Raw genomic sequence first — 13,758 nt, 5'->3', positions numbered from 1 at the left:
CTATTAGTGCGTGCAGGTGAGGATGACAATTGAGGCCGGAAAGATGTTAGGTCCGTTCTCCCCCTTACCCCCCTTATATTTTTGTTATATGTGAATAGAGATGTAAAAAAAAAGATTATTATTCTTGTGCTTGATTTTACGCGAGTATTATACATTTAGAAAATAAAAACTTTTTAACGGATTTTAAACGCGATTTATTCATTATATTATTAACCCGACGTTTCGAACACTTTACAGCGAGCGTGTCTCGGCTTCCCCGTGACCACGCTCCGAATCCGTTAAAAAGTTTTTAATTTCTAAAAGATTATTATTATCGCATGTTGAAATTAACTAGAGTCGGCTAACACAATCAGCGAGCCGAAACCATGTTGGTGTCTTGAAAATTAAACGTCAAAAAAAACATGAATGTTAAGGTTGTGTGGATATAGTCGTATCAACATTAAGCACGGCGTTGTATAATACGAAACGCTTAAAAATGTACACAGTCATTATCATTACCAGCCCATACATATTCCCACTGCTGGGACACAGGCCTCATATGAGGATTCAGGCCATAATCCACCACGTTGGCCAAGTGCGAGTTGGCAGATGTCACATGTCCTCGAACTTTTGATTCTTGGACACACCGGTTTCCTCACGATGTTTTCCTTCACCGTTTTAAGCAGTGGTGATGTTATCCGCATCTGCAGATAAATTGAAAAATCAATTTATTTCCTGCACGCTCGCCCGGTCCCGAACCCCGACTTATCGATTTTTGAAGTCAGAGGTTCTCACCACTGAGCCACCACTGCTCTCGGTACACAGTATATACACCTAATACATTTCTTGGTAGTGTTTATAAAGCTGATTGAAAATCCGGTGTCTATTGTGATATTCGATATTGGGTTGACCAAAGTTGTCCAACTTCTGAGAATTACAGTGATATCGAAATCGACTTCGTATGTAGCTCCAATCGTGACATAACAATTTATTGTGGCCAATAAAACAATTGATTAATGATAAATCGGGCTATTTTGTTTTTATCTAATGTATTTTTAGTCTTAGGCTGGTTTTAGAGTCACGCTTATGACACGCTGACCGCCATACTGGCACCCGAAACGTGTGAAGTGTGAACCTCTCTGTAGGTATCAGCGTGTGTGGTGCATAGAGGTACATACGTTTCGGCTCTCGTGCGGACAGCGTGACACTAACACCAGCTATATTAAACTTATCGTGTATTCGAGATATCGTGTTTATAAATCAACCACATGATGCTAATCGATCATCATTATTATCAATTATTTGTTAATCAATTAATTTCTAAATGCTGTAAAATACGAGAAATGATATTAATATAGCTCGTTTGTTATAAAAAATGGTCTATTTATATATATAGGTATTTATAACAAGTACTCGATACATAAAATTTGTACACATTTTATGTGATCTGCATTTAAATTGTCTTAATTTTTTTAACTCGTAGCCGGAAATCGATTATAAAATACCGGTAGCGCCAACACAAATCTTCAATCAAAAAGTTATTATCGAAGACAGATCAAAAAGCGAGTCCGAGCCAAGTGTGCTATTTCTCAAAGATCTTATATTTCCAACATCTGAGACATTCCGCCCCTTGGATATTTGTTAACGTCACTAAAGCCCGTAACTTTGATGAATGGCGCTATTATTCGAATGGATGAAACGATTAAATTGTGTTCTTTAGATTATGCTGATTTATGAATTGTTATCTTCATTTATATCACGCTCTGTTATGCAATTTACACGAGCTCCAGAAAAAAACCACAATGTCATCTTAAAAATACACAAAAATCGTCTTAAGAATACCACAATGCAGTGTGCATATCGTAGAAGTTGGAGAATAGGACAGAACCGTTTCATTCCCACTTCATTTATTTCAGACATTTCCCTCGAACTCTTTTTAACGATTACTATCCGAGTTCTACTGCACGTATCGCTGACAAACATAAGTTCATCAAATCTGCGTTATACATACATACTTACCTATTCTCACACACATTCATTTTATTATTTTTTTTTACTTTTTTCTCTTCTCATTTGGGTGTTATCAGTAAATCTGATATATTTTCATTATAGGCATATTTGTAGTCATTTAAGGAAAGGAGCGGGTGCCTGTCCACAAAGGCATGTTATTTGAATTCAGCCTAGAACGTGTGCAACATATTACAATTTTTGTAATCTTGTCTCTTATTAAGCTATTTGTAATTTGATAAGAAATAAACTTTTATTACTATATTACAATTATATTACGAAAGCAGCGATATAATCGTAAGCATCATCGAATTACTTCGAGGGTACAAGCTAAAATACATATGCCTATCTATGAGAGAAAACTATCCCGTAGGCTTATGCAGTGTTAACAAATATGGGCTGATGATGACGATGATAATGAAATATATTTTCCTAAGTAAAATGTCGTAATAAACACTTAATTTCCTACAGCATGCCGCCGAAATCGAGAAGAAGCAGAATGATATGGAAAATACGAAGGTGCTGGGCACTGTGGTGCAGTACGGGAGCGTGATACAGCTGCTGCACGTCAAGAGCAATAAATATCTTACGGTATGTATATTGTATGGTTTTATTTTCTATGTAATTGTAGCTTCATTCACATTTACCTTTATCCTGCTATAGTTGCTGTTCATACAAATATAAAAAGTTATCATTCAAATTTCAGCCTCTATATCTTGATTTAACACTTTGACAGTTGACAAAAAACAGAAATATAATATATTATATAGAAATTTATACAAAACTATAGAGCTGTTCATATAAAAACTATAATGTATAATACAGACTAATTTACACAATTATTATCAAAAAGTATTTGAATTTACCAACGATTTTTTTTTTTTTTGTTATCTATCCATTGCTCATACTCTAAATCGGCCTCTTTCATATTTCCTATGTTTTTTTATGGCAATATTAAAAAATCGCTATTCCTTGATACATGCCTTATTTTTCTTTCAACCCCCTATAAACCTTTCCAATCTGAATAAATGTTGACGGGAGACCTGAAATCACATGTATAACAAAAAGTGGAAATTTGATACATACAACAAGAAACCTGGTATTCAATCCAGCCTTTTGTCGCATCTACATTGCTCACAATGAGAAGTGGGGCAGTCTTAATGTCATTGTTGTTATGACTGAGACTTTAACGGTTCGCTAATTTTCCGCGTCGCGTGTGTTACACGTTACTTTGTATTTAACCGACGTTCCCTAGAACGCGAGAGGTTTTCCATTTTGTGTTTTGGATCTAATGTTGTTTGAACGGAAATTGTTGTCATATGTTTCCATTTTAGAATCTTGAGGGATACAAAAAATGTCTCCAACGTGTTTAGGGGAGACGTTGGAGACATTTTTTTGTAGAAAATAGTAATTAAAATAAATAATTAAAATTGAACACATTTAAATATACTTAACTAAGTTTTAGATAATTCATATTTAGATATTTTTCTCTTCACATCATGTATAAAATGCTGTTGTCCAATCTCTCAGTGGAAACAGCCTGAGCCCTATGTTAAAAAAAGTCTACACCTTACGTAAAATCCCTGATAACATAGGAAGCTTGTAAAGAAATAGCGAATTAAACCTGATTCTTACCCCACTAAAATTCCAGACATACTTTTAATAGTAACATTTCGGTGTTTTAGGTAAATAAAAGACTACCCGCTTTACTGGAGAAAAATGCGATGCGAGTCCACTTGGACGCAAACGGCAATGAAGGATCCTGGTTTTACGTCATACCCTTTTATAAATTGCGATCTACTGGTAAGAATGTTTTTTTTTTAAGTAAAGCTATAAGAATTTCACCAACCGTTTCCGGGAATTTCGTTCAGATATAATTTCATAGTTATATAAATAAAGCATCATTCAATGTCGGTTAATAATTTTTTTGAATTTTTTCCTATGATTTGATGATTAATTTGATTGATGTGTGGCTACGGTATAAAGACGTTTTCACGATATTGCGTGGTATATTAATATATATTAGTAATTTTATGGGATTTTAACATAATTCATACAAGGACTATCAAATTAAAATATATCTGAAACAATAGATATGTAAAAGTTAATCCCTGATAGTCCTTATCAGGCATTCTATTCTATACAATTTTAAAAATATCTAAGCAAAAATAGTCTAGTCATATATATAGAAACTATTTCATTGTATAGAAAGGTGCTCCGAATTTGAATACCAATGATATTTTCAGGTGATAATGTGGTGGTTGGAGACAAGGTTATATTAAATCCCGTGAATGCGGGACAGCAAGTGCTGCACGTGTCTGCTAATCATGAGCTGCCCGATAATGTGGGATGTATGGAGGTAAGGTATTTTGTACTCTATGGCAATTACTGTATGGTATCAATTGCGTTAAGGTTTTTTTTTTGATTGAAACTTTTGCCTCAAGTGTAAATGAAATAATCTGTCAGCTAATGCAAGATGTATGGAGGTTTTGGATTCTGTGAGTTTTATTCGAGACTCTCGTCCTGAGAAGGCATAAATTGGATGATTAAAATCTACATACATCTCCATCGGTTTGTTTTGTGGATAACTGAAATAATAATGAACATGTTATATTATAACATTACCAACGTCAATATAGCAGAGATAATAATAAATTTCCAAATTGTTATTTCTATGCGTATTTCTACTGTATACTACCGTTTATTTTATTACTGTATTTAATTTTCTCAGGTTAACGTGGTGAATTCATCCACATCCTGGAAAGTTACACTATTCCTCGAGCACAAAGAGAACCAAGAGGAGATCCTGAAAGGTGGTGATGTCGTGCGTCTCTTTCACGCGGAGCAAGAGAAGTTCCTCACAATGGACGAGTATAGAAAGAGACAGCACGTGTTTCTCAGGACCACCGGCAGATCCAGTGCCACGGCCGCGACGAGTAGTAAAGCTTTGTGGGAAATTGAGGTTAGTAATTTAAATGAATGTAATTAAAAAAAATGTGCCGTGGTAGGACATTTAAAATTATTGATGTTATATTATTTACTGTCACAGTAGTTGTAAAGTGGTAACAAAACATTAATAAAAATACTATCTCATAAGTCTTATCCTGCTGTCAATGCATTTCTTACTAGCTCCCTGCCCGCGGTTTCGCCCGCTTCTTTTAAGCCTTAATTTACCCCTAAGTAGAGGCCTCTTCATGCTTACTGTGAACATTATACCACGTTTTCCTCATATTATCTATGGTCAATTCATAACTCTTAAGGTCATTTGGTATTTCTTTAATTTAAAAATTAAGTTGAACTGAATCTACGTCTAAATATCTCCAGCGTAATATTCTAATTATAATTGTAATTCAGTATTATAGTATTCAAATATCCTATTCTACTAATATTATAAATACGAAAGTTTGTAAGGATGTGTGTGTGTTTGTTGCTCTTTCACGCAAAAACTACTGAACCGATTGTAATGAAATTTAGTACGTAGACAGCTGAACAACTGGAATAGCACACAGGCAACTTTCATCCCGATATTCCTACGGGATACGGACTTACGCGGGTGAAACCGCGGGGCGCAGCTAGTAATTAATAATTATAATGTTGCAGGTAGTGCAGCACGACCCGTGCCGCGGCGGCGCGGGACACTGGAACTCGATATTCCGGTTCAAACACCTCGCCACTGGACACTATCTAGCCGCTGAAGCCTGCACTAAAACCACGTGGGTAAAAAAATAAAAGTTATGTTTAATTTTTAGTTTTATAGCATTGAAATGCTCTATAAATAAGAAGTTTTGAAAGAATGAGAAATTTTGAAAGAATAGAAAAAATTTGATCACGATTCAGGATTCGAACCTGCGTATCTTGCCTAACCGTAGCAAGATACGCAGGTTCGAATCCTGCCTCGTGATCAAATTTTTTCTATTCTTTCAAAATTTCTCATTTATAAAAAGCATTTCAATGCTATAAAACTAAAAATTAAGTTTTGAAAGAATACAAAAAATTTGATCACCAGGCAGGATTCGAACCTGCGTTTCTTGCCTAACCGTAGCAACCGCTGCTAAAAGTTATGTATTGATTCAGTAATTTTAAATTAGAACAAGTCTACAAAAAAGGGTGACTTTAGTATTTGTGTTTGTTCACTGATATTATAAATGTGAAAGTTTATTTGTTTGGATGTTTGTTAGTGAATCCCGGTGAAACTGCTCAACGGATTTTGATGTAATGGTATACGGACAGGTGATAGGATACTTATTCTGATAAATTCTCCCTGGGTATAAAAAAGGAACCTTGATATCCGGGCGGAGCCGGGACGAGCGTCTAGTATCATCATACAGTATTATCTTTTAATCAGAGAATTACCAGGTTAATAATTAAATACATATTATATGTACATACTGTTAAAGATAATTAAAATTTTATGACTTTAACTTGCACATCAGCTGTACTTAACCTCCCTCATTCACCGTACGAAATACAGTAGCATGTTACTATTTCACGCCGGTCTTTTTTCTTCCAAATTCGTGCCGAAGCGTGCTCGACATTTGAAATCACACCATTCGTGTTTTTTTACCGATTTATTAAAAAAAAAAAAACAATAAAATTACAGTGAGGTTTTCGTTAGCAGTGACGCGAGCACAGAACCCGCGTACCAGCTGGTGTCGGTGCCGCACTCGTCGGAGATCGCGACGCTGTTCGAGCTGGACCCTACCACTATGACGCATTCTGACGCACCCGTGCCGCAGAGCAGTTATGTGAGGTGAGTGTTTGGGGCTGTTTTTTTTGTTCAGACATAATGTATTCATTTTTAGGCTAGGTTTAAAAAGTGATTTTAACGTTTTGTGGTGATCTGTTTATTTTTGGAATTAGTGACTTAATTGTCTCTTATTTAAAAAAAATAATTGTTCAATAAGTTGATAAATTCATTCATATGAATGACTTTTCATTGTATAAGATTATGTGTGTTGAACATTTTACATAAACTACATTTTGATTTCATTAAAATAAAATATGAACAATTCAAAAACAATATAATTATAAGCCCTTTTAACATTTTACATATATCAATAATACACAACTGACTGAAAACATTTGTGTGATGTGATTCAACATTAAAAATATTTTCAAGATAGGCTAAAAGTGGCTGACAAACTACTTTAACCACCACTATTCATCTAGGTTACAGCACCTGTGCACGCACACATGGGTGCACTCCACATCAATACCGATTGACCAAGAGGAAGAGAAACCTGTCATGTCGAAGGTATAGTTAGAAATATAAAATACTTTATTTTGTTTCATATATTGAACAGATGTTTATTTGGTCCTTCGAACTGGATTATACTGAGTACTGCTATTATCATATTAAATGCAGTTTTTAAAAATGTATACAAATAATAGTTGTGTGCCTAAATATATATTGTTGCAAATCCGCTTATTTTTCTTAATTTATAATTATAATTCGTTCTAATTAAGTATATATTTGAAAATATTCTAGTGAAAGTAAGAAAACGTAACGTTACATACATGAGTGAACATACATGTTCTTTTCAATGTAAAATCACGTAAAAAATTATACTACTATAATAGAATAATACAAGAAAAAACAAAGTCTGCAGTCTGTACGTACTTTGGTCTGATTTTTATGTTAATAGCGTTGCTATTCCTATCCACAGGTGGGTTGTTCAGTAATAAAAGAAGACAAAGAGGCATTCGCACTAATATCGGTGTCGCCCAGTGAGGTGCGAGACTTGGACTTCGCGAATGACGCGTGCAAAGTGTTGTGCGCACTCTCCGGGAAGCTGCACCAGGGGAATATCGAACACAATGAGATGAAGTGAGAGTTATATATTTTAGAATGTAGGATAAAACATGGTGTTACTAGCTTATTTATTTAAACACTTTATTGTGCTGCCAACAAAATACAAAAACAAAACTCATACTAAAAAAAAGGAGATACACAGAAGGCGGCCTTATCACTTATAAATGATCTCTACCAGGCAACCAACTTGAATATAGATAGCAACATAATTTAAAAGGAGGTAGGTAAAAAGTAAAGCATATGTAACAAATAAAAAAACTACATTCTAAAAATTTACATACAACATACACATATATAATATAAATATACATACAACATATACATATATAAAATAAATATACATACACATATACACTATATAAATAATAATATCTTATAATACATAAACCTACATAGTGTGTTAAAAAAAAATGGAAGGGAGAATAATTATCATGAAATAGTAAATAGAAAAAAAAACAAAAAAAACTATACCGAGTTAAAAGCAAGATCTAAATAATGACATCGTACAAGGCTTTTAAACCTAGATAGAGTTTGGGCTTGTCTTATATTAATCGGCAATGAATTCCAAAAATTTATGGCATTGATAATAAAAGAGTCACCATAGAAATGCGAAGGAGTCTTAGGGTCAAAAAGGATACGATAAAGTAGCTGTAAATAATGCATATTCCGGCGAAAACAGACTGGGACTTATTTGTATGGATTCCTTAGCGTTGTGAGTCTGATTCGCACTTGACCAATTTTACTATTAGCCAGAGAGGTGAGTTATTACTTTAGAGCCAAAGCTAAAATACCTTACTGCCTTTCTTTATTTCTTTAAAATCATTCTAATAAAGTCTTAACAAAAATATGTTTCTTTCTTTACACTCCTTATAAACCTTTATTTCAGAGCTTTAACCTGCCTCCTCCAAGACATAGTATACTTTATAGCGGGATACGAGAATGAGCCCAACAAGTCCAAAGCCCTGGACCTAGTCGTGGAGAACCCTAATCGCGACAGGCAGAAACTCCTCAGGGAACAGTATATATTGAGACAGCTGTTTAAAATATTACAGGTATGTATTCTTTCCTACTTAATTTCGAAGATAATTACAGCAAAATACCAGATAAAACTATGAACTTTAGCATTTTTGTGACTCTGATTTGTCTGTAACAGGGACCATTCGAAGAGTCATCAGAAGGCGAACCATTCTTAAAAATAGAAGAATTATATGATCCAAGATATGCACCATATAAATTTATATTCAGATTATGCTACAGGATATTGCGCCTTAGTCAACAGGATTATAGGAAGAATCAGGTATAAATTTAATTACAAGACATTTGACAACTATATGGCTAAAATAATTAAGTATAAAATAAAAAACACACTTGGATCTTATCACTTTTAGTGACTTCTAACTATAAATCTTTATTAGGAACTCAAAAACCAATGATATTTTCAGGAGTACATAGCGAAGCACTTCGGCTTCATGCAGAAGCAGATAGGATACGACATCCTCGCAGAAGACACCATCACGGCGTTGCTGCACAACAATAGGAAACTGTTGGAAAAGCACATTACAGCTGCCGAGATTGAGACCTTTGTTGGTATGTGTCGTCTATTGGTATAGTGAACTCTATGGTAGTTTGATGAGAATTTAGAGGATAACTATTCGATCTATACTAGTAGAGTTCCTGTAAAGCCAGTTTCACGATTATTTATCTATCTTAATATATATAAATTACGTGTCAAGTTGTTTGACCGCGATGGACTCCTAAACTACTCAACCGATTTTAAATCAAATTGGACACCATGTGCTCCATGTTGTCCTGTTGAAGTTTGACCCTAATGTATTATATCACGCATTGTCCAGGTCTCGTCCGCAAGAATATGAAGACCTGGCAGTCCCGTTTCCTGGACTACCTGAGCGACCTGTGCATATCCAACAAGAAGGCCATCGCTGTTACTCAGGAGCTGATCTGCAAGAGTGTGCTTTGCGCCAACAATGCTGATATCCTCATCGAGACCAGGTTCGCACCGAGGTTTATTACTTGTTTCTAGGTCTACTGCTCTGGGGTTAATTAGCTGTGGTTACTTCGGTTCTGGAAAAGGTGCATGTACTGTGTTTGTTGGTATTTAGTTAAATTTTATGTAGATATCACGAATAAGTGGCTTGTCATGGGAGAGGTTTCTTTGAAATTTGTTGAGCAGTTTTAGATATGTGGCGGTAATAAATATCATTATGTAGGAGAAACATGGTGAGGTTATATTTATACACGAATCGAAAAAAAAAACAGTTAACTGTTCTTTCCGTGTAAGCTTCTCTTTCTACTGACTTTTCCCATCTTCCTGAACAGACGCACTTATCTAAAACACTGAGGTTTCTCTACTCAGAATGCATTAAAAAATTGTCTTTATTTCACGTCGCTTTTTCGACGATTTTATTTCTAAAAACAAAAAAAAAGACGTGAAAAATAAATAGATTTTTTTATTTTCAGATTAGTGCATTTAAAATACGAGGATAGATCGACAGATGGTGATAAAATATCAATGGAAGAAGACGTTATATTATTTTGGAATAATAAGCAGGTTTGTTTGACAAGATCCTTTAAAAATACTATTTGTATATTAAAAAAATATTTAGTTCGGCTATAAAATGTATTTATTTATTTTCAGTCTTCAGAATATTTATCCGCATTAGCGACTAAAGCGAAAGCGGACCCGCGCAGTGAGGCGGCGGCCATCTTGGATTACTACCGACACCAGCTTGACCTGTTCTCGAACATGTGTCTCAATAGACAGTACTTGGCGCTTAACAGTTTATCTCAACAGCTGCACATAGATCTTATTCTCAAGTGAGTTATGTTATTATAGAGACATTATTACTCACTCTGTTCACCATCATGATTTCAAGGCTTAATTTTTTAAATCTGTAACATTTCCACCAGGTGCATGTCAAACGGTGCCCTTCCGCACGAAGTCCGCGCCTCGTTCTGCCGGCTGATGCTGCACCTCCATGTAGACCGCGACCCTCAGGAGCCGGTGACGCCGGTCAAGTACGCGCGCCTCTGGAGCGAGGTGTGCGACAGGATACACATACACGAGTCAGTACTTGCCTCTCGCTAACAGCTCTTCCGTCTGATGCACCATGTAGACCGCGACTCTCAGGGGCTGGTGACGTCTATCTAGTATTCCTTTTGTTTGATTTTATTACAAATAATATAAGAATTGAAATGAGCCATACAGGATACTTCGGACGGACTTCATTTAAATAGAACATCATGACTCAAAGGTGTTTTGAAATTAACAAAACCGAATAAACATTAATTATCTATAAACTCAAATATTGTTTAATAGTTTTTCTTTTATAATCTCATCTAGCCTAGGCAGATGCTTACCACCAATTCAATTTCAACGAACAAGTAACTAAAATTTCAGAGACAAACTTAAAAAAAATTATAAAAAACACCCAAGATGTATGTACTCCCTACGCAGTTACCAATGCGTCCGCGGCGGGCCGGACGCCACGAGGGAGAAGGTGAAACAGCAGTTCGCGTCAACCATCCGCTTCGTGGAGAACTACCTGTGCAACGTGGTGACCAGGACCTGGTACTTTAGTGACCACGACCAGAACAAGCTCACCTTCGAGGTCGTCAAGTTGGCCAGGGAGCTGATATACTTCGGGTTTTATAGGTACGTGATGTGTGTGTTTGCTGATGTATCGAATTTAAAAATTGGTCTTTATTGGTGGTATAATTAAAACAAACAAATGATTATGTTGATTGTTCGTACATTATTGTGTGTATTTAAATCCATTTTTATGGTTCTGTAACTAAAGGGTAAAAAGGACTCAAGACTACTAACAGGCTACGAACTAACACTTCGGTGTCTGCCTGTTTATCCTTCCGTATAGTCCCTCTGTTTCATGCGTCTGCTGCTAGGCTCTAATTAGCTAAGTGGGACCACTCAGAAGACAACAGCATCAAATGAAAAAAAAATCATAATCATTATAATCGGTTCACCCAGTACAAAAATGCTGTATTAACATACCCAAAAGATACAGTCGAGATTTTTTTGGTTGGTAACTCAGCACTGGCACAGATTGCACAATTGAGAACCTCCTGCTTTTTTAAAGTCGGTTAAAAATAAACACCCAAATAACCCATTCACAGCTTCAGTGACCTCCTACGGCTAACAAAGACTTTGCTAAGCATCCTCGACTGTGTGACCGCTATGGACCTGCTCAATGAGACCAGCGCGTTGGCTGGAGACGTCGAATGTGAGTTCTAGTACTTGTATAATAAAAGTCTGATAAAAGTATGCCTAACTAGCTGTTATATATAGCCTATGTCATTCAGTGAAGTTGTAGCTTTCTCATGGTGAAAGAATTTCTAAAATCTAAAGTTTTTGAGTTTATCCATCACAAAACAAACAGACAAACAAAAATACAAGTTTTTCATCTTTATAATATTAGTGTAGATAATACTTGATTGGTGGTAAAATGATGATGTTGTAGTAAAAATATGTTTCGTGGTGGTAAAAATGATTCTTTGTAAAATATGGTTAAATCTTTTTTAATTTTTACTAATGAACAGCTTTGTTTTCTGATTATATTAGATTTGTGCTAAGAATTACCTTACTTTGAACATTTCGCTTTAGAAATATCATATTTTTTTTATATTTGTGTTAATTTTGAGTAAAATGTAAAGAGTATATGTATATTTACAAGCAGCCCAGGAAGGAGAGATTAAAAAACGTGAGTTTGTAAAATATATCATACCAATAATCTTACATTATATTTCCATATATAATTACAAAAAAAATCATTTAACGTTAAAAATAGTCAAATTTACCTTATTTTTTTACTCTTTGACTAGCGGAAGGCGGTGTTCTTCGCACAATTGGAGACATGGGAGCTGTGATGACTTCCATTACCCTTGGAACCGCGCATAATGTAAGTATGCTATACTAGATTTCCGCCCGCAGCTTCGCTCACGTTGTCATAGGAATTCCCATGGGAATAAAATCCTCTATCCTCTCTAGCCTCTAATCTAATCATCTAATCACTCTCTAGCCTCGCAATTATCGCTAGAGACAAAAAAATCAAATGAATAATTGAATCGCTCCGTTTCGGCCTGAAAGACATATAAGCAAACATAAACATTTTCGCATTTATATGATAATAAAATATTCAATTATTTTAATGAGTCTTAGAACTACATTTACAAAAAAATACAATTAAGCAAAAATGGAAGACTGGTGTCTGCGATAAGCAGTAGCCTGTAATGGAGATCACTAGAATAAGTAAAGATTTATTTAAATCAATCACCACATTGTATATAACATTATACATTATAAACATTATATATAACAAATTCGCAAATGATTATATATTAATATAATTTATAAACAGCAGGTGGTGGGGGGCGGGGCGCAGCAGCGCAGCCCGTCTGCGCTCGCGCTGGCGCGGAAACACCCGCTCGTTATGGAAACCAAGCTGAAGATTATTGAGATTCTCCAGGTAACCTAGGTCTTATAAGGATGTAAGTTCTACATAAAATAGATCAGAACAGGATCTAATTACATATATTGTATACAAATAATTTACATAAAATAATTGCAATCTAAAGATATTGTATTTTTTATTACAATTTAGTTAATTATTATTATAACCATGTTAGAAATATTTGTAAACTATACAGTATGACGCTAAATTACATTTCACACACATTTAACTAGACTAACCGTATTGACTAAAAAATCATCTTTAAAATCACAATCGTACCTCATTTAGTTACATTTGGTTTTACCATATTTTAACACGAACTTGCTTCTACATAAATACTAAATTATATAAAAAATATCGGTGCTTGATAATACATATGTATGTAGTATCGTAAGAGCCACAACCAACTAGTTATAACTAGGCATAACGTGTTCTAACGTAAAACGGAATTGAACTGTAATATTATGTACATTG

General features: G+C 35.0%; 1 protein-coding gene across 1 annotated transcript in view; it reads left to right on the top strand.

Moving 5' to 3' along the window:
* LOC119837686 (inositol 1,4,5-trisphosphate receptor) overlaps positions 1-13,758 on the top strand; it is a gene marked incomplete at its 3' end in the record, with an annotated part of 57,081 nt that overhangs the window by 20,297 nt on the left and 23,026 nt on the right. The window contains exons 6-25 of the mRNA XM_038363417.1: positions 2,458-2,577; positions 3,672-3,789; positions 4,233-4,345; positions 4,718-4,948; positions 5,587-5,699; positions 6,587-6,736; positions 7,156-7,240; positions 7,653-7,813; positions 8,685-8,850; positions 8,952-9,095; positions 9,241-9,385; positions 9,652-9,808; positions 10,277-10,367; positions 10,455-10,633; positions 10,727-10,882; positions 11,274-11,471; positions 11,951-12,057; positions 12,511-12,534; positions 12,656-12,732; positions 13,195-13,299. Coding sequence (XP_038219345.1) covers positions 2,458-2,577; positions 3,672-3,789; positions 4,233-4,345; positions 4,718-4,948; positions 5,587-5,699; positions 6,587-6,736; positions 7,156-7,240; positions 7,653-7,813; positions 8,685-8,850; positions 8,952-9,095; positions 9,241-9,385; positions 9,652-9,808; positions 10,277-10,367; positions 10,455-10,633; positions 10,727-10,882; positions 11,274-11,471; positions 11,951-12,057; positions 12,511-12,534; positions 12,656-12,732; positions 13,195-13,299 — 2,640 coding nt within the window. The remainder of the gene's footprint in view (positions 1-2,457; positions 2,578-3,671; positions 3,790-4,232; positions 4,346-4,717; positions 4,949-5,586; positions 5,700-6,586; positions 6,737-7,155; positions 7,241-7,652; positions 7,814-8,684; positions 8,851-8,951; positions 9,096-9,240; positions 9,386-9,651; positions 9,809-10,276; positions 10,368-10,454; positions 10,634-10,726; positions 10,883-11,273; positions 11,472-11,950; positions 12,058-12,510; positions 12,535-12,655; positions 12,733-13,194; positions 13,300-13,758) is intronic.

The sequence above is a fragment of the Zerene cesonia genome, chromosome 28, assembly GCF_012273895.1.
Source record: "Zerene cesonia ecotype Mississippi chromosome 28, Zerene_cesonia_1.1, whole genome shotgun sequence".
NCBI lineage: Eukaryota > Metazoa > Arthropoda > Insecta > Lepidoptera > Pieridae > Zerene > Zerene cesonia.
The sequence above is the reverse complement of the archived record's forward strand: the minus strand, read 5'-3'. Positions and strand labels throughout refer to the sequence as shown.